A 20,386-nucleotide genomic window follows, 5' to 3' on the forward strand; every position below is an offset into this window, starting at 1 on the left:
CATATTTATAGAATTAAATAAAAACCCAAGGCAGTCACTGAGACAGGTCTGGGCCCCCAGTGCCAGGGGGCCCCAGCATCCCCCTGGGGCAAGTGTACCATTAGCAGCCATCAAGCCAGTGGAGGTGGGGATGGTGCCTTAGAATGGCCCCCCTAGGGTGTCTGCCTCAGCTCCCCCACTCTGCCTGAGAGCCAAGAGAACAAAGGCTTCCCTAAATTCCACCTGGAGAAAGGGGGCTTGTCCCACACACGAAGGCCATGCGGAGGATGTATCCCGGGTCAGGGTCCCCAAGGGCGCAGGGCATTAATTGGGGGCAGCCGAAGAGGACTAGAGATACTGTGTTCAGGAATATTTAAGCCCAGCCTCGCCCCGCTGCCACCCAGACCCAAGGGGACAGCTGGGTGGCCTAGCCCAGAGGAGCCACTAGGTGGCAGGAAAAGCCCAGCAACTCCCTCAGCTCCACCTGCTCCATCACCCACCCCATCACCCGCCCCGGAGCCCTGCCCTCCCCCAACCCCCCTCCTTCCTCCCACGTCCCTCCTCCCTCCAGCCCAGCCCTCTCTGAGCCTCCAGTGACAGGGCCCCTGTAGTCTTTTCATTCTGCCTTTGGGAAGACAAAAAGCTCTCAGTCATCCTCAAAATGCCACTAATAATGATGATAATAATTAGTGCCCATGGCTGTTTATTGAGTGCTGAAGAGGTCCCAGGCATTTTCCATGCATTATCTCATCTATTCCTACATGAAGTAAATTAAAAAAAAAAAATCCTCTCCCTCTTTTCAAGGAGACAGAAAGCATAAACAGATTTTACTCAAACCCAGGGTCCTTGCTTGGGAGTGGTATTAAGTGGGTGTAGGCCTGAGGAGGAGGGCAAGGACCCATCAGATGCATCTCAGTTTTGTCCACCATCTTTACCACCCCCTCTCCCCTACCAAAGCCCTCGAGATTTTAGGAGGATATCTTAGTCTTGGGGTGAGTGTGAGGTTTAAAAAGTTTACCCAAGTGATTCAGGCTCACAAAACTCCGGCTCTGGCTGAGAACCACTGCATCTTACACTGCGGCCTCTCCTTCAGCCTCCACAAGGCATTCTGGGTTCTCCCCTCGCCGGTACTGCTCCCCATGTGAATTCTTATTCCAGTATGGTTGCCCCCCATTCAGGCTCAAAGGTGATTCCAGCCCAGAGGACCTTCCTCCACGGCCACTTCCACTTCTGGCTTGGCTGTCATTGACCTTCTGCACGGTTTTCAGCAAACATGCATGGGGCCATGTCTTGGTGTGCCGGCACAGCACTAGGGTGCGGGTGGGGGACAGAGCAGAAGATGAATAAGACACAGAACCCGCTTCCAACAAGAGTTTCACATGACTGAAGCTAGGCTTGCAGTCACTGCTGCATATGGTGTCCCATTCAAAGAAATAGCCCCATATCCAGAAGAAAAGGATGTCTGTCTTTATTGCTGTGTTCTTCACAATATCAGGGTATTGGAGAAGGTGGCAGCTGCAGGGAAGGGGAACCAGAAGATGATACCCAGTGGACAGTGAAACAACCTGGTATCTTCTTTAACTTTACCCATCTCTCACATAAGACAACTGCTGCCAGACTCCCATCCCATTCCTAACCTTCCAAACTCCCCCCAGGCTCAGCTGTTACCTTCCCACACTTATTTTTCTCCCCCAGGATAAACTTAGCTAGCCTCTCCTATTCTCCCACCCATCCCATCACCCTCCGGTCTGCAGAATAAAGGCCCAGAATCAAAGTGAACTTCCTCAGAAAGGGGAACAGGGAGAGACAGGAATGAGATGATAAGCCCAGGATGTGAAGAAGGGCCCCTTAGCTGAGCTCTTAAAATGCAGGGCTTCTGTTAAGTGAGAAATGCAGGGGGAGTCAGTAGTTCAGTGTCACCTCTGGTCACTGGACACAGCTGCTGACCCTACATTGGCAGCATCTTCCATCCAAAGGGCAGCAACAGCTCTGTTATTCTTTCTGTCATTCTCTCTGATGCCATTGGCACCAGGAGGAAATGGTCCATGTCCCCTACTTTGGAATATCTTGAGTTACAGCTATGTCACGTAGTTCATGCTGTTACTCCAACCATCAGAAGTTCAACACCTCAAGAAAATTCTGAAGACTGACACTTAGTGACAAAACAAACAAACAAACAAACAAACAAACAAACCATACTTCCAAACGATCAAGTTGTCTTGGGCAAAAGCCAGGTTCAAGGCTGCCTGACTAGAAAAATAAGCAGCACTCCTGAGAAGGGGCCTGATCTCACATTTCCTCAGCCACCACCAAGATGGCACATCTACTCAACTTTGCCAGTCCTGAGGGCAGGGAGAGAGCTCAAAAGGACACAGGTTCTGTCCCACACAGACCAGTGGTTATAGTCAAGTAACTGGCAGGCAATGACCAAACATTTTAACAGAAGAAGGAGCATTTGGCCAAGAGTGGCTGGTGAAAATTCCAGAGGTGATCCTGGAGGAAAATCTTGAAGGATGAGTAGTTCTGCAGGTGAAGGGGGTGAGAAGTATGTGTCCTCCAGGCAGAGGGGACAGCACGAAGGAAGGTGGAATGGCAGAAGGGATGCCATGATCTGGGGACTTTGAATCATGCATTGTGACCAGAGGGCAACCTGTGTTGCAGGGGAAGGAGAAACCACCTTGAACATCAAGTTAAGATTTTCTTTTCAAAGTTAAAGGTGATAGATGATTTTAAACTAAGAAAGTGACTTGAGCACATCTTTATTTTGAAAGGACAATTGGAAGGACTGGAGAGGGAAAACAGGAAGCAGGATGACCCGCTGGGAATTCGTCCAGGTAAAAGGGGGGACGCCTATACTAAGACTTGACTACTGAGGAGAAGGCATGTCATAGCTTAAATAGCGACCCAGATTTAGGATAAAACCACCGTCAGAATTCCTCTTGAGAATCTCTTGGGAAGGGGTTGCATTAGAGGTCAACAACCCAGCTAGCACTTCTTCCAAGCTGGATTCAACTTATGTGCCTTTGGCTGAGCACCAGAGGAAAACGGCTGGTCTTCAGAATCTACATGGTGCAAACAGGTGCTAGAATCCTTACGGACAAAATGCTCTCACTCTAAGAGGCTGGAGGGAACTAGGATAGAAGATTCACTTTTCCCATCTCATCCTTAATCAGGGGAACACGAGTGAATGGAGGAGGGAATCTCCTGCACTATTACTATATGTTATGTGCTTATGATTGAATTCAAGTTAAGTTAGGTACATGCATGAGACACCACTGAGAGGTGAGATGGAATGAAAGTGGTAGCTGAAAGTGGACAGGAAACACAAGAGATGAAGGAGATGGCTCCAGGCTTGGAGGCAAAGAGGGTGGGAGGGGGTTGTTTTATTTATTTTGGACTCAGCTATTTCCCAAAGAATGCCTTTTCTTCTATGGCATTTGTAACCCAAGCCAGAGGAGACTATAACTAGGCAAAGATTCCTTATGACTGACAAGTGTGCCCAAATGGTGGCCATTTGAATTGCTGATTCCAAGTTAAGCATTTTCCTTTGTAACGTTCACACATCATAGCTTGGAGCACTTTTTCTTTCAAACGGGAAGAAAACTTTAATAAAGAGTTCATACCTTCATAGAACAGCTATCAGACTTGGTAAGACACTGATTCATCCTAACATGGACCTGTGACTTGTGAATGAACTGGATGGTGTAAGGGGGATTCCAAGACTCCCTCCTGGGGCACTTGAAATCAGTCCTATGAAAATACAGCTGCTGAGAAATAGGGCTTCATCTCACCCAACATGCTTCCCTCTCTGAGGATGCAAAGAAACTATAGAAAATTCTCTAAAATGTGCCAAGGGGATACACTGGCCCTCTCAGTGGGGAACTTGGAGAGGGTTTGGGTTGGAAAATGAAGAGAGATTTGCATGGTTTGAAGTATACACAGTTGTCAATCAGAAAAACATTTCTGGTCCTTTCCTCTCCAAAGAGGACAGCTGGAGAGGAAATGGGCTAGAAAGGCAGGAGGGACACAGGTTAAACTTATGAGAAAAGCTGCCAGCCTAGGTAAATACTAGGAATGACAGACACTATGGTAAAATAGGAACTCTCCCTAAATAGAGCAAAAAAGCCAGACACTCCACCCCAGAAAGCTCTCTGGAATTCTCCCGCATTTCCTGGGGAAGAAGAGCAGCTTCGAGCTTTGATGGCCATCAGCCTCAGGAGTTTTCCAACATCTCTTACTCTGACAAGACCAGTTCTGGACGCTCTGCTTGGCTGACATCACATGGATTCCCTAATTGCCAGGGGGTGGACCCTAAGAGGGCAGTGATGGTGTGAGGAGTCATACGAGACAGGAGAGGGACTGAAAACCCAAATAACATGAAATAATTTCTAAACATTTTTATTTCAAATCTCTTTTCACCCCTTCCGCAAAAAGACATGGGTCAGTACAGCAATCATAAAAAGGAGGTACAAACACAAGAGTCAAATGTCTCCCGCACTGACACTTACAAAAAACTGGGAATTGTACATGGGGTTTCCAAACAGGACCTGCAGCAGCTACTAATGTCCCTTTACAAGAGTCAAACATGCCTATTAATACAGTATGTACAGACACCCCACTCTGGAACTAATCTACAGGGACATCCCAACACCCACCCATCTATTCCCAGAAAAATACCAAAACACACCCAAAGTGCATTTGTTTTGTTTATATCAAAACATCTTTCCCTTTCCCCACCCCACCCTCAGACCCTCCCACCCCATTTAAGATTGGCCTGCAAGTCTATTTTAACCATTTAGTAATTTTTATAGTTTATGAAAATAAATTATACAGCAACTATTTTAATAAATTAAGCACAAAAAGGTAGAGGAAAGGAGAAAAACTAAATGGGAAGACAAAAGCCAGGCCACGCTTTGGCTTGGAGGAGGGTGGGGTGGCTGAAGAGGACGGAAGTGGTTGCGGAGGGGGTGTGGCTCCCCTTCTGGTGAAGAATTGGCAACCACCCCGAGCCCAGAACGACACCCCTCTTCATTAAATTTCTTAAAAACAACCAAAAAAATGTCTAGCAGTGGCTGTGCCACGGGCAGCACCAGTTTGGGCATTCCAACAACCGGCCTGTCCAGAGCAGTGCCTGGATTATGTTTGTCTCTTGGAGAAGGTTCTGGGCCTAACGGTGAGGGGCAGGTCCCTGTTCAAGGAAGCACCAGGGATGGAGTGGTCAGACCAGCCTTCCCGCTCCACCTGAGCTGGGTAGGGGGCTTGGGACACAGCTCTGAGTGGGGCTGTGTGGTTTGTGATGTCCTGGGTTCTGATCAAGAGTGTCCTAAGTTCACCTTACACTCCATCTCCAGGAGCAATTACGATCGCAGTCCAGCTGCGACCAGACATTCAGGTCTTCCGCCCTAACTGGCTGCTTTTTGCCTGCCCCTCAATGTGGCGTTTCAGAGAAGCGGTTGGGGAGGAGGGAGCAGTTCCAGGTATCCTCTAAATGAGATGAAATGGGCGTGAAGGCATGTCACAGACTCAGCATGCAAGACTGGCTTCCTGGGAGGTAGCCGGGAGTGGGAAGGACTGGGAGAAGGGGTAGGGGACAGGATGGGAAACAGGAAGAAAGTGGGTGGCACCTACCAGGAAGGTCAAAAGCATGAAAAGGACAAAGACAATAAGGAATCTGCATGTAAAGAAAGGTCTTTCCCTGGCAGATTAGAGAATCGATATTTTAAATACAGTTCATGACTATTTTTCTAACTGCAGCATCTGAGTCCCCAGTCTCTACGGTCCGACCCCCATCTCACTCTTCCCAAGGCTTTGCTTTCTATCTTCTCAAGGCCTCCTGTCATTTTGTGCTGAGCATTAGGCTCCAATGTCAAAACAGGACAGATCACAAGGACTGGTGGACTTGACTTTGCCTTCTTGAGCTTTGGGGACCAATAACCCTATAACTATAATGGAGGGAAGGGGGTCATGCTTTTTTTTCTTTTTCTTTTTTAATAAAAAAGGTTTTACTCCCCAGGAGCAAATAAATCATTTTCAACTACTGATAAACACTGCTGCAGTGAAAAGAAAGATGGCTACATGTATGCAATAGCACAAATTCAGTGTAAGAACAGCTGTGTTGACAATCAGAGATAAAAATCATTTATCCATTCCCCCTTTCCCACAAACCAAACCAAGAGGATTCCCATAGGGAAAATGTCTAACTCAAAAGCTCCTCCCTTAGGGACAGGGGGCATGTCATTCTCTAAAAACAAATGGCAGGTCTCTCCCCAGTGGAGATGCTCTCAACACCCCAACTGGTACCAAGACTTCTGCAAATGAACACACACACACACACACATACACACATACAGTGACTATCAGACCTCCTTCCAGCAGCCAGAGCGCTATATATCCCAGGGCTAGTCCTCCAACTTCAGGGCTCAAAGCCAAGGTAGAGGATGCAGGGCAGGAAAGGATCCAACCTAAGGGATAAGTTCCTCTTATTTCCATTTCCCACTAGGGCCGAGGGCTTCCAGCCGGCCATGCTCTTCCAGGGGCCCAGGTGGAGGCTAAAAAGGCTGGCACCCAGAGCATTGGGCTCTACACAGGCCTCTCACACCTAGATCTGGGAACACTAACCACCCTCCCTCTTCCCAGTACTTCCTGGATGTGCATTGGAGGGGTGTTTGCAGCTATCTCTGCGTCACTCCCAACCTCAGCAGGGGCCTGCATAATCAGCCCCAGTGACAAGCAGGAGAGGAGGAGAAACCACAGCGGTGAGCTCCCCACCATCCCTCTCCCCTCAGGAGGCTGAGTGCTGCCGCCCAGGGCTGGCCTTCCAGGGTGTCACACTCACTGTAGCCAGGCACAGGCAGGCAACCAGGCCAAGGCCATCACCAACTGTCCTAAACTCCTAGCTGTCACCCACTTAGCTAGGCCCTGCACCAAAGCCCCCACCCTCCTCCTCCTGTGCAACCATAGCACACGAATTTCAAGTAATAGCAAGTTGTAGCAGTAGCTGCCCCAGCGCACAGTGAGTCACACCTGTCCTGAGGAGGTTACAGCAGATCAATCCTAACCAAGTGAGGGTTCCACAGCCTGGGCCTGAGGGTAATGACATCACCCATCACATCTTAGAATCAACAACAGGTCCCTAGAAGTGAGAACCTTTTCCAGTTTGTGACCTGAAAAATACAACAACCAAAAGATTGAATTCCCTCTGCAGACTGCATTTCAATTAGCACTACACAGAACTGGTGGGGGGGCGGGGGCGCAGCCGGGAGAGATGCAGCCAGCTGCTCCTGCTCCCTCTGTTTACTCGGACCTGGCTGGTACCTCAGCCAACAGCCCTTCCTCCTCACCTCCCAATGGAGCCTGTCTCCTCTTATGCAACTGTCCTGAAGCCCCCTCTACTGAGGAAGGACCAGGCGCCAGCCTGGGCTGTGACTAACGCACAGACAGATCATGGACACAGGTAAACGCTGCCCCTCCTGGGAGAAGAAAGAAGGATGGTGGTGAGGTTGCGTCTCACCTCCTCAGCTGGTTTGGTTTTGTACCTGAGAGTATAGGTTCTCTGATGGAAACCCCTGGTACCACAAGGGGCCCGGGGGTTCTGCCTTCCTCACCCAGGCTGGCCTGAGAACGGTGAAGTCCCTGGCCACAGGCAGGAACCTGGCTGACTTCTGGCTCTGGGCTCCACTTCACCATCAGAGCCACACAATTCAGACCTAACGATGACTGGAAAGTTTCAGTCTAGACGACTGCATGGGAAAAGGACTCTTCGATGCCATCAGTCTAACTTGAGGCTTGTTCAGGACTCATCATGTACATTTCTGCTTCTAAGCTCCTGTTCTGATCTCATCTCATGTTTATGCGTTTCTCATCTCACTGTCCTGCCCTCACCTACAACCCAAAGCCTCACAGCCCCAGAGCTGTCCTTGACCATCTGGTCTACCCTACTCTGCTCTTACCCACTCTGAATTTTCCTAAAAACAGCCCTTGATTCTGCCTGCAAGCTGAGTTATTCTCTAATTGCTTTTTGTGTGGCAGTCACCTAAAAGCTCCTTTAGGCCAGATATCACATCTTTCACCCCTTGTGTTTTCCACAGTAGCTAGCCCAGAGCCAGACAAACACACACTAAAAAGTAATTTAAAAAATAAAGATCCCATGAAGCTGTATAACAGCCACTTGAGCATCTCAATGGATTTCAGATGGCGGGCCCTACAGTTGGGTGACACTTTCTGCAAGATGGCAAGACACACAGGTTAAACCAATTTCTAGGATCACAATCTTAACTGGTTCTTAACACTACCATGGAAGCCAAAGAGAGAAGAGGTATCTCACAACAAATGAGAGATGGGCTATGCTTATGCTATGAAACTCATTTTCTGGGCCACCTCTTTACAGCCAGGTAGCAATGCAAGTTTCCTCCCTTTTCGGCTATAAGGAGGAAGAATGGTCATTCCATGCAGGATGTAAGGCAGAAGGCCAACACTTCCAGATGAGTCAGTCCTATAAATTACCAAGACACTGGGCCTCACCCCAAACCACCAAGAAACCACAAACCTGACATTATCTCACGAGATGAGGCAGATATAAGCACAGGGGAACCAAAAGAAGCAGTCTGTTCGAACACTTGCTGCAAAAGACTAAAAAAAAAAAATCAAACAGTTCAATCTTCACATCTTAATAGCAAACCTCTCCCCAGAGTAACTCTATAGAAATGCAAGCTCATAAGATTATATGATTTGACAATGGCCCAGTTCAGAAAAAAATTAAAGGCTACTGAAAAGCACTGGAGTTTTTCTCCCTCCTCTTCCACTTCCATCTGGAAAGCATGCAACTCTCAAATCGGCATCTGACAGACTTAACCAAAGGAAGGCGAACAGGCTCTAACTCAGGAAAATAGGTTGCTAGGAGGAACACAGGAAAATAAAGCCCTTGCTACCTCCTGTACCAGATAAGTCTAAAAACATGAGCTGTAATGCTCTTCCTTTCTATCTAAGACATTCCAGTAAGGCTGAGAAACCAGGGAGCTTTCTTGAAGACGAGCACAAGAGCTTCCTTTCTCACTTTCCTCCACGTTCCCTCTCACTGGCTGACAGACACACGGAGGTAAGTAACACCGACTCCTAAGCCATGGGTTCGATTTGCCATTAAGAATCTGGAAGCACGCTCCATTAACTTCAGCAGCCTGGGACTGGGCTCTGAACAGCTCAGGTGATGAGGAAAACTATTGCCCTGACAGCTGGCGGAAGCAATAGGAATGATGTTACCATAACCAGAGTGAAATGCACACTTATCTCGAGGGGATGGGTTGAGGGCAGAGGACGAACGGGGCTAACGTGAGGTCACAGAATTTAGGAATTCAGAAAAACAAAATGAACACAGCTTCAACGGGAGGTGATTCTGAAATCAGGCTCTTAAACCTTCAAATGAAAGGATATGAGGAATCACTACTTGCCCCAGCAAAGGCCATTTGCCAGCTTTTGTCCAGTAATTTTCTATTCCAGACGACCCACCCTCCTTTCTTTCTTGCTCCTACTGAAGCTACCCATGCTGAAAGAGAAGCAGATTCTCATCCCTCAGAAACTCCCGACTTGATCCGCACTTCTGACTCCTCCTTTCTTCAAGGTCAATGGTGAAGACTCGAATTCTGCCTTTGGCCCCAGCGGAATGGCCATCGCTGGCAACCCCCTCCCCTCGCTCCCCTCCCCTCCCCTCCTTCGGAGCTGCTCACCCTTGGCACCACTTCCAGTCCAATGGGCATAAACCCCAGCTGCCTTTAGGGTGAGTTTTCCAATCCGGGAAATGCAAATATCCAAAACAAAACTTCTGAAAAAGGAACAGTGTTGAGACTTCTTCCAGTTTTCCAAGGAGCTCATCCAGTTCCAGGACAGCACAGGGCTGGATTGTGACAAGGTGGAGCCCCACTTGGGAGAGTATGGTGTGTGCTTCTTCCAAGCCCCAGGGCTGAGAGGGGAACCAAAGTCTTTGCACAGAGGATCCCAACCCTTCCTACTCCCTGTTTTTCCTCATTCCCCTTTTCACGGTAGCTTCATTTGGTTCTTCAAAACCGGAGCTTGGCAACCAAATGCCTAGGTGAAAAAGGGCGAAAATTAGTGGCTCAACAGAGCGGAATCAAAATGGAGTAAAAGAGCGGCTTAGCCTCTGGAAGGTGGAGAAGTACAGCTCAAAAGGAGAATGGAGCCTGGAGAGCCAGGTGCTTCCACAAACACTGCCGCTGGCTGGGGATGTAGCAACAGCCTTGCCAGGGGGCCAGAGCAGCCTACAACCTGGATGCCAAAAAAAGGTCATGCTGCCTCTCTTCTCTTCTTTCCCCTTCATTTTCCACCCCCGCCCCCCTACTTCTTCTCTAAGGCCCACCTGCTGCTCTAGGAACTGAAAAAGGAACTGAGCCCCTGGGGTAACCACTGCGAGCCAGGCTAGACATAGCTGTAGGCTCTGCAGCTTCTGGCTCCTGGAGAGGGCTGACACATAATCACAAAGCCTAGTGCAGCTTCTACTTTCTGGTTTAAGATGGGCACTGCTCCAGGTGTTACCCTGTCCCCTAACTCCAAGCAGCCTGGCATGAAATTCCCCAGGTAACAGCATGCACGGACCAAGTGGCCCACTCAGAACTCCGAAAATAAAACCAGCCTCACCAACAAGACATCATAATGACCAAATTTCACAACTTAAAAGCCTTTCTCCTTTTTCAAAGGGTCCCTAGGAAACAGTACAGCCTAATGTTTATTCTTTGCCACAGGCAATAATCCCAGTGTCACAGCAAAAAGAGACCCTAGGAGGTCAGTTCAATCCTTTGCCAACACATGACTGTCTCTCCCCAAGACAAATGACTCCTGCCAACCTATACCTGATCATATTGTGCCCCTTCCTGTCTCATGGCCATAGCTATACTTAGAGGACCCTTTGCCTAGAATGCCCACTCCCAGATCCTCTTATGGTTAACTCCCTGACATTCAAATCTGAGCTGAAATGTCACTGCCTCAACAAGAGCCTTCTCTGATCTTTAAACTCGAGTAGTATCCAACTACTAAATTTCATAGTTTTATTTTCCTTGTAACATGTACAGTCAACTGAAATTAGCCTATTCCCTAATTTACAGGTTGCTGTCTGTCTCTCCTTAGGAGAACTGCAGCTCACGGAGAACAGGGCCTTTAACTATCTTTCTCAGCACTCTCTCCCCAAATCACACTGGCTACTTAATATACAGATATCTGCTGAATGAATAAACAAATGGGGGAACTCATTATTAACTCTTACAGAAAACCATTCCATGCTTGGATCTGTTAAAAATGTTCTTCTAAAGTTGGACTGAAATCTAACTGCTTGTAACTTTCACCCACTGTAGTCCTTGTTCTGCTCCCCTGGGAATCACAAAGAATAAATTTAATCACTCTTCCTTAGGAAAACCTATTAAATACACTTTCCGTCTTTTGTCTACCAATCCCCTCACCCTAAAACTTCTCTGCTCCATGACATTTATTTGCCACATGATGAAGTGTGGAGCCCTCCACCATCCTGAGCCTTTCTCTGAATGTGCTTGTGTGCACGGGGGCTCCTTCTAGGCCACAGCACCCACAGAAGCAGTGCTCTCACTGAACGGTCCCAATGACTCAACAGTAGTTGGGGAGGGGGGCCTCCCTAGTGCCCCACCACAAACACTGTGAAGCTACTGAGCAGAGAAACCCCCCGAAACTCAGATGTCTCAGCACCCACTTCAGAGGGCACACAACCTGCAGACACGGGCGTACCTCATTCAACTCACTTCGCTGCACTGTGCTTCGCAGAGACTGTGTTTTTACAGACTGAAGGCTTGTGGCAACGAAGCACTGTCAGATGATGATTAGCATTTTTTAGCAATAAAATATTTTAAAATTAAGGTATGTAGATGGTTTTTATAGACAGAATGCAGCTACAGCTCACTTAATAGACTACAGTACAGTGTAAATATAACTTTTATGCTCTGGGAAACCAAAAAAGTCATGTGACTTGCTTTATGGTGACATTTGCTTTTACATGGTGGTCTGAAACTGAACCCAAGTATCACCAAGGTATGCTTGAAACTGAAGACGTGATAGACACTGTAAGGATCCTTTACAGTAAAACTTCAGAGCCTCCCAGTTACCATTTCTTGGCTTGTGTTGTTTGTTTTTTATGAGGGGGAGGTAGTCAGGTTTCTTCATTGATTTCCACTCAGAGGAGGTAGCTGGGGATTGAACCCAGGACCTCTATAGGTGCCGAGCACATGCTCTGCCACTTGAGCTATACCCTCCCCCACCAGGGTTACTATTTCTTGATTTCTCTTCTTCATGCCTTCTCCCCTGGGTAATCCTTATTAACCTAGCTCACATGTTTCCCTCCAATGGCAAAGGGATCAGAGACTTCCACAGCCAAGAGGAGACACACAGCTGGGTTTTCATCAAGAAAACCCCAGGGAACATAAACCCTAGCTGCCACTCTCTCCCCTTATGAAGAGAGCTGAGAATGTGGGGAGACTAAAGCTCCCTTTTCACTTCCAAGGCTGTCCCTCCTAGGGGTTTTTCCCCTTGGTTTGTTTTGAATGGGGCCACCCCTATGCAGAACAGAGCAGGTTAGAAGAGGAGTAGAAGTATTCAGTGCTTAAGAAGGACACTCCATACTAAGAGGAAAGATGGGGATGGGGGTGATCTTTGCCTCCCAAAGTAGATCACTAGAATGTGAGATCTTGCATGTAATCACACTACCAAAATCACTACTCTGCCAATTTTGTTCCTTACTCACCTCTACCTTTCAATGTTCATATTAATGCAGTTTAAGATGACTAATTAGAATTCATCTGCACAAACCAGTATTCCAAGATATTTTATGGGAAAATAAATGAGTAGAATTCAGTGAAGCAATGGGAGAATAGCCTCTTAGATAAATGAATTCGTTAGTTAATTCATTTCTTCTTTTCAACAATTTACTTTTCAGTGGTCCAGATGGAATTCCAAAGAAAAGAGTGAGTTGTTTTTCCTCATCCTCATAGTCCAAGCCGTGGGACACAGTGTAGTTCTTACTGAAGTGCACACCTACTGCAATCAAAGGCATTTCATGTTCCCTTTGATGAAGTTTCCTTTCTCCCTGGTTTCCTGCTTTATGTTATTTGTGCAATATTGGGTGATCAGCCAGAGGAGAGAAGGGTGCACACTTAGCTGCTCTTGTGTGTCTCTATATTCAGTGATTAGCTTGCATGTTGCTTGGCAAGTACTCTTTAAGCCTCTCGTGTCTATCTGCCCTTCTCCCTGTTGGGGTATGTGTCCCCTTGGGACTCCATGATCAGATCTGGCAACTCTCTGGACAGATGCCTGGATCAGGGGCATATACATGGGGTGGGAGGCAGGGGGATGAGGCCCAGTGCATGATGATAACTGCCCAGGAAGAGACTACGCTGGATGGTGAGGCAGAGAGCACATACCCTCAGTGGTGACCAGCAGGGGGCCCCTCGCTACGTGGAGGGTTCCAACACCTCTTGCTTCTGTTTGGAAATGAGCTGAGCTTCCTTTAGAGACAGGTATACCTCTTCCTGAGGATCATAGTAGTAGAACTTTCGGATATAAGAAATCAGAGGCCTATGAAAAATACAAGAGGGATACACACAAGATGTTATTTACATAGATTATAAAAGAAAGCCCACCTTTGTTCAACCCTCCCTTCTTTTCAAACCCTCTATGGTTGGGAAGACACCAAAGACTCTCTGCTGCCCTGACTTTCCTGCTTTCTCACTTATTATAGTTCTGTCTCCCTCCCCTTTTACCACCTCCACTCTACCCTTCACAGAGTCTGCAGAAGGGAAGCCGACACACACACACCTTCCTCATTCCTGGCTGCGATCTGACATTTCTAAGTCAGGTGCTAAGACACAGGACACGTAATGGGAAGACACCTGTGAGTACTGTCAGGCTCTGCCTGTGCACTCGGCTTGCAGGCCTCACTAACAGCTGTAACTAACCCTCCACTCCTGTCCCAACCCTAAAGACCCCATTGTACTTAGGCAGTGGGAGATCCGGGATGTGATCTATCCGGACGAGCTGTCGGATTCGGAATCGGCAAAGGTGCTGGAGGGATTTGACATTGCTGAATCGGGACACTGGATAGAGCAGCTGCACTGGAGTTGGTGGCAGTCCTTCAAGAATGAAATGGAGAGAAATATTCAAAGGAAACAAAAGCAGCTAACTATTATTTCCTTTACAAAGAGAGTCGAGGGAAGGGAAATGGGACTTCTTTATAGTTCATATATGTGTTCTGTGCAAAAGCTCCCTCCACAAAGGACTGCTGATTTCCATCTGCAGAAGCACCAATACCATATTTCATACTCAAGGAAATCTATCCTCCCCTGCTGAGGACCTCCCCGGCATCACTCTTAACAGCTGAGTCCTGCTCTTCAGAATGGTTCAATGAAAAATGCCAAGCTAGAGACTGCCTGCAGCCAAGTAGCCAATCCCAGGCCCAAGGCCCTCAGTGAAGGGCAGGAATCAAAGGCATCCCTACTGAGGATGGGACATACTTGTTTAGCACATCTAGAGTATCCTGAAGGTGAGGACTGTTCAGAAAGGTCCCCAAAGGCTGCTCAGAAGGGTCCCCACCAAGGAGAGGCTGAAGGCAACAGCTGGGATCAAAGTTTACAAGCCACTCACTCCTGCCATTTACTTCAATCTGGGACAGTCAAGTTGAGCTACCTCTTAGCCTTCCCCAACCCTCCATTCCCACCAACCACCCTTCTTTCATGTTGAAATTTTAGACTGGGTGAAAGGGGAAAAAGAAAAAGGAAAAAAAAAGAGGATACTTTTAAAAAGAAAAACAACTACAGGAGGTTGGGCAAGCTGGAATTAGCACTACTCAGTGCACAATGCCTGCTGACGATGCCAGCCAGGCCCAGTGGGAGCCCCACAATCTTATGTTTCATCATGGTATCAGCAGGCTCTGTGCTGGAAATTCCAACCCCCACAAGGGTCAATGCCACAAAATGGAGACACCCAGAATGGCAAGGACACTGAAACAGGTTCAAGGGAACAAAGAATATTCTAGTTTCAATAAACAAAGGGCCCATGGAAGGTAAACTAGCAAACTGCTCTCAGAAAGAATATGAGTTGCAAGACCTTTGAAAGAATTCTTTTCTCAGCCATTGTCCTATCAAAAGAAATTCTGTAGACACAACTTGTTGGAAAATAAAATACCTACTATTTTTGGAATTTAATTTCAAATGGTTTTCAAATTTTGTTTGAAAGTGTGAGATGAAAAAAATTAAGGCTTGCAGATTGCCTCCCAAAGCCTTTTCACGGTTGTTAACAACTGACTTTCTAAAAAAAAAAATGAAATACATATTATGCTGTTACTAAACAAGCCAGCTTATCTTAAATCATTTAACTCATTTAGTCTTCAAACTGTACTCTGAGACAGATACCACTATTATCCCCATTTCACATATGAAGAAACTGAGGCCTGTTGGGCTTAGAGAATTTGCTTATGGCACACAACCAACAAAGCCGGCCTGCCTTAAAGACCTGCTCTGTCTGAGGAAGTTTAACCAGGGAACCTCAAAGGAGGGTTCTCCAGGAGTCCTCCCAGAGCTTCTGTCCCTCTGGCTGGCTGACAGGGACACTGTCCAGGACAGCCACAGCATCTTGACTTAGGATCAGCCTCTCAGTCCCCACCTCTCACTCCCATCCTTTCAAGCCTAAGGCCTGTATTTTGAAGCACTGTAGCCCTCCTCCACTCACACATACCACTGGCTGGTCCTCTCCTCACACATCGTTTAAAAAAAAAGAATTCACACCTGGATTTCTCTCTTGAATATATTTAAACTCAAGTGCTCTTACAATGATTTGGGGTTTAAAGGGCTCTTCGAATTTACCCTTTCTTTCATATGTTTTAAAAATAGTCTTTGGTCAATTAAATGTAACAAACAATAAGCTTTGGGGGTTGGCTGTAATACTGCTACTCAACATGACGTTTCAGAAATAAAAGTAATTTATGTATCTAATGATTTGTTCCCAAAGACAGTATTACAGGACTTGTGCTTAAACAGGTCAGGATAATAAGTAGCATACAATTATCTGATTGTTTGCCTACTTGAATTTTAATGACCATATAAACTTGCCTATTTAATTGTGTTACTTTTAGCCTTAAGTTCACAAATAGCTATTTGAAACCTGTTAACTCTCTGATATTCGCTATGTCAACATGATCATTTACTGTTTGCTCCCAAACACATAAAAAGACTGGAGTTGTCATATCCAGTGTTAAAAGCAGAGTTCAGAAATGGAAATAAATCCAACACAGGACACCAGTGTAGCTAAAAGGGAAAGACAAGGTGGAACAGTGATCAACAAGAACTTTCCCCTGGTCCTCATGCCGGGGTACTGGACACAAATCCAGCTTCCAGCCACTTCACTATTTTCTCTTCCCTTAAAAAGGGCCAGGTTGGAGATGACACATCTCTTCCAGGTCTGAGCACCCAAACACCCAGGTCCTTCTCCCACACTAAACTGTTCCCTGAAGACCAGAATTATCCAGTCCAAAATATCTGTCAATAGGGCTGAATTGAAAAACCCTACGATACAAGGAAGACATATTATTGAACAAGTAATTATAGTGTTAATGATGGTTACAAAAGAGAAAGATACCAAATTCCTTAGAGTTGTCCAATTCAAAATGTGATTAAAAAAACAAAAAGTATTTTTTCATCATGCACTTCACAAATGGTGGCGATTCTCCTTGCTAAGGAGGACACATTCACTTTGAGTTCTAGCTCTCAGAGCATCAGAGATTTTGTGCTAATCCAATCACATTCTCCATTTGAGACTGCTGCTTGGTCTTAGGGGTTTAGTTTACAAATGTGAAATGGACCAGACTAAGATGTAATCAAACAATCTCAGATTGGTCATGACCATGACCCAACATTGCCATAAGAAAAGAGGCAAACCAAGCTCAGGCACCATCACTTTTACTAAGGATTCCTCCCCTAGATGCTATTTATTCCATTTGCTCTAATTAATTTCCTTCTGCTCCTTATTTGCCACCATCCAGAACTTTCCCATTAGTCCTAGCTTTACAATTCCTATGATCCCTGGCATCCTTTTACACCAGTCTGGACATGCCTGCTAGTGCATCCAGCTCTAGATTTGAGCCAGAAAAACCTGACTTTGCATCCTGACTCTGCAACTCACTATACATCAGTTTCTTCATCTGTATTAAAAAAAAGAAAAGGTGGGGGGATGGGCTTTAACATCCCTTCAAAAGATTTCATAAGGGCTAAATGAAATAATACTGGGCCCCTGGAAGGCATTCATCCCAAAGTCTAAACCAAAAGGCTCCTTTTAGAATTTACTGAATTAAAATCCTTGATGTAGGCTTACAGAGCTGAACCTAAATGCCAATAACTACTACTTCCTCACAGGAATCCTCTCCCCCAATAAAGTCAGCCTCACAGAATGCCTAGACCTCTGTGATAAGGAAGAAAGCCAGCAATGGTAAAGGAGAACACTTGGCCTTGACTTCTTTGTCCCAAGCCTTCAAAGAGAGGTCACTTATGGTCTAGGGGCAAATACTAATTCGCTTTGACTCCTCAACTTGATTATGATTTTAAGTGCAAATAGGTATTCTACCTGTAGCATTCCCCACAGGTCCTACAAAGACACCCTCCACTAATAAACACAATTCTGTCTTCTTTATGTTTCCACGAATCCCAGCAAACTGAATCTTCTATTTGCATACCGCTACTTTTCCCTGTAACAGGCTGGGAAATAAAATACAAAATTTGGGGGGAGTTAGCTGGGCCTGGTTTGAATCCTGGCTTCAGCACTGATCAGCTGAGTGACCTTTAGAGCCAAAAGTGGCTTTACTTTTGAGCCTCGGCCTCAGTTTCCTCACTGGCAAAATAAAAATAGTCTTGTCTTTTTTTGTTGTTTGTTTGTTTAAATAGACCAATCTATTAGCTAACTATGGGGGTTGTTGCAAGAAATAAGACATATTTAAAATAAAGAACCTGACAAAGTACCTGGCACATGATAAGCACATGATACGCAGCAATCCTACAAGCTCTAACCCTTAACAATGTTAAGAATCTTAGTTAAAATTTCTAAAGACAGAGCATATTTGTGGAATGAAATGAGCTATACCTAAGGAGTCCAAGAGTCCACGAAGTCTCTCAATACTCTACAAGTAGATACATGCTCCAGAGTCCTTGAGAGGACTTCCCTGGTTCGCCCTCAGAGCTGATTGCCCACCCCGTCCTTGTCAATCACTGCCATGCTTTGTACTGAATTTAACATGTGCTCTTGCCTTTATCTTCCTACCTGTCCCCTTTTTGAAGCTATGAGCTCTCTGAGAGTAGAGATGTGACTTATTTTTGATTCTGAGTTTTAAAAAAGTGAGTGTTTCTTTGTTAAATAAATACTCCTCAAAAGCCACAAACTTTAAAAATTGCTAAGCAGAGTCAATTCCTATAAAATAGGATTCTAACTTTTTCCTTTAACCAAGTCAACAGCATGAGACCCAACTGTGTTGACAGCACTGAGGCAAATACTAAATAAGTGAGAATTAATACAGTTCACACACTGTCATGCCTTATTTAAAACACTAAGATTATAAAACACATTCCTATATCCCAGCTCAATCCTGTTACTGATGTTCTTCTGGGGGCTCCCCTATAACTTCTTTTTAGAGCAATTTCTTGGCATCCAGCTTGTTTAAGAATCTTAATTTGATTCAATGGAAAAGCATGAAGTTCTCATTTCAATTGTTTGTTTGTTTGTTTATTTATTTAGTAGGGGGAGGTAATTAGGTTTATTTTTTAATGGAAGTACTGGGGATTGAACTCAGGACCTCATGCATGCTAAGCAGACACTCTACCACTGAGCTATACCCTCCCCCATTTTAATTCTGTTTTGATCTTACAAATTCTTCAGTTTTTCCAACCCCATAAAAGCAGATTTCTCCAAACCATCCCCGTTCCCCACCCTTCAACAGAGATTGCACAGATATCTTCCTACTTAGTGGGCAGGAAGACTATATAACCACACCAGCAAGGATGAGAACTGCCCAGTGTTTCCAAGTAGAGAGTAGTCTCTGTATTCAACACTGGCAGGGATACAGGACAACAAAAATATCTACTTTTCAATAGTAAGTTTAGTACAAATAGCTAGAATCCAGAGCAGACTGCTTCTAAACTCAGCCTCCCTGACACTCACCACTGCCTTTCCAGTGAACACTCTTTTACTTTCCCTATTCCCATGGAAATGACCCGAGAGCTCCCTGTTTCATATGTAAGTGTGAGATGCCCAAATCAGGGACAAGGAGATACCTCTGAATGTTAAACATTCACATGATGCCTGAACATCAGAGGCGGAATCAGTTTTTTCATTCATGTGGTCAGAGAAGCAAAGATTCCTTCTCAGCATGTTGAGGGATTAACGTACAAGGGCAAGAGATTAAGCACTGGGCTGCAGGAAGAGTGATTGCTATAGGAGCCAGGAAAAAAAACTTCAGGTAAGTGTGGGTTTTTTGTAGGGTGGGGGTGGAGATCCTATACTGGCTCGTACCCAAGTATGTTAAATAATTAATGTAACTATAGCCTTACCTGGAACCCTGGATCTCAAGAAATAGAGAAACTTCCCATTCTTGGAGTGCATGATGGCTCTCTTAATGAACTCCACCACTGACTGACAGCGATCCTCAAATTTGGGATGACACCACAGGCTGAAGGTTCCTGCCATGGAAAGTAAGGAGAGATAAAAATGCAAAACTTCCTTCAAAAAGATCTGAGAAGCTGGCTTGAACATTTTAATGATTCTCACTTCTGGGAGGGTAGTTTGTGGTCAAGCTGAGTCAGACAAAGGTCCCTGTTCCTGCTTATTCCACAACTAATAGAAAGATGTTGCCTTTAAGTAAGACATAAGGTTTTTGTTAAACAAGTAAATAATAAATTAATGTCAGAAAAAAAGATACAAAAAGATTTTGTTGACCGTGAACACTAATCTTTAGACCATAAACCATAAAGAAAAGACTACTATAGCAAAAGCGAATTTAAATGACATCCCCTCAAGAAGATCTAAGTCTTCAAGGATGCCTGGGCTAGCCAAGGAAAAATAGAAGCAGTTTTGTGGGCACCACTCATTCATGTGTGTTAGGCACAAAAAATTAAATTCTAAGTCTTTTCTTCTTTAATTGCTAAAATCCCATGCCTCAACATGTTACAAAGATCCCACCCCAAACTTTAGAATCCCACAGGCAAAAGGGAATCTGAACTCCCATGGCTTAAAAAAACAACAAAAAACTCCCCGCTGAATCCGAGAGTCACAAAAGGGATACTCATCACTCAAGAGAACTGCAGAATTTGAGTCTCCCTAGCTCCTCTTACAGGATTACTTAAAAAGATGAAGA

At 45.6% G+C, this 20,386-nt stretch overlaps 1 protein-coding gene across 5 annotated transcripts in view; it reads right to left on the reverse strand.

Annotated features, from left to right (window-relative positions):
- Positions 1 to 4,361: 4,361 nt before the first annotated feature.
- SOCS7 (suppressor of cytokine signaling 7) overlaps positions 4,362 to 20,386 on the reverse strand; it is a 30,045-nt gene continuing 14,020 nt past the window's right edge. For 3 of the 5 annotated variants that reach the window (XM_031686075.2, XM_031686074.2, XM_015247938.3), the window contains 4 exons: positions 19,584 to 19,712; positions 13,994 to 14,129; positions 13,422 to 13,575; positions 4,362 to 10,056 (listed from right to left, as the gene is read on the reverse strand). In XM_031686075.2, the coding sequence (XP_031541935.2) occupies positions 13,452 to 13,575; positions 13,994 to 14,129; positions 19,584 to 19,712 (389 nt within the window). In that variant the 3' untranslated portion in view covers positions 4,362 to 10,056; positions 13,422 to 13,451. Of the gene's footprint in view, positions 10,057 to 12,810; positions 13,039 to 13,421; positions 13,576 to 13,993; positions 14,130 to 19,583; positions 19,713 to 20,386 lie in introns of those variants that run through there. The other 2 variants (XM_072938849.1, XM_072938848.1) reach the window with 2 other exon arrangements.

Source organism: Vicugna pacos, chromosome 16 (assembly GCF_048564905.1).
Source record: "Vicugna pacos chromosome 16, VicPac4, whole genome shotgun sequence".
Taxonomy (NCBI): domain Eukaryota; kingdom Metazoa; phylum Chordata; class Mammalia; order Artiodactyla; family Camelidae; genus Vicugna; species Vicugna pacos.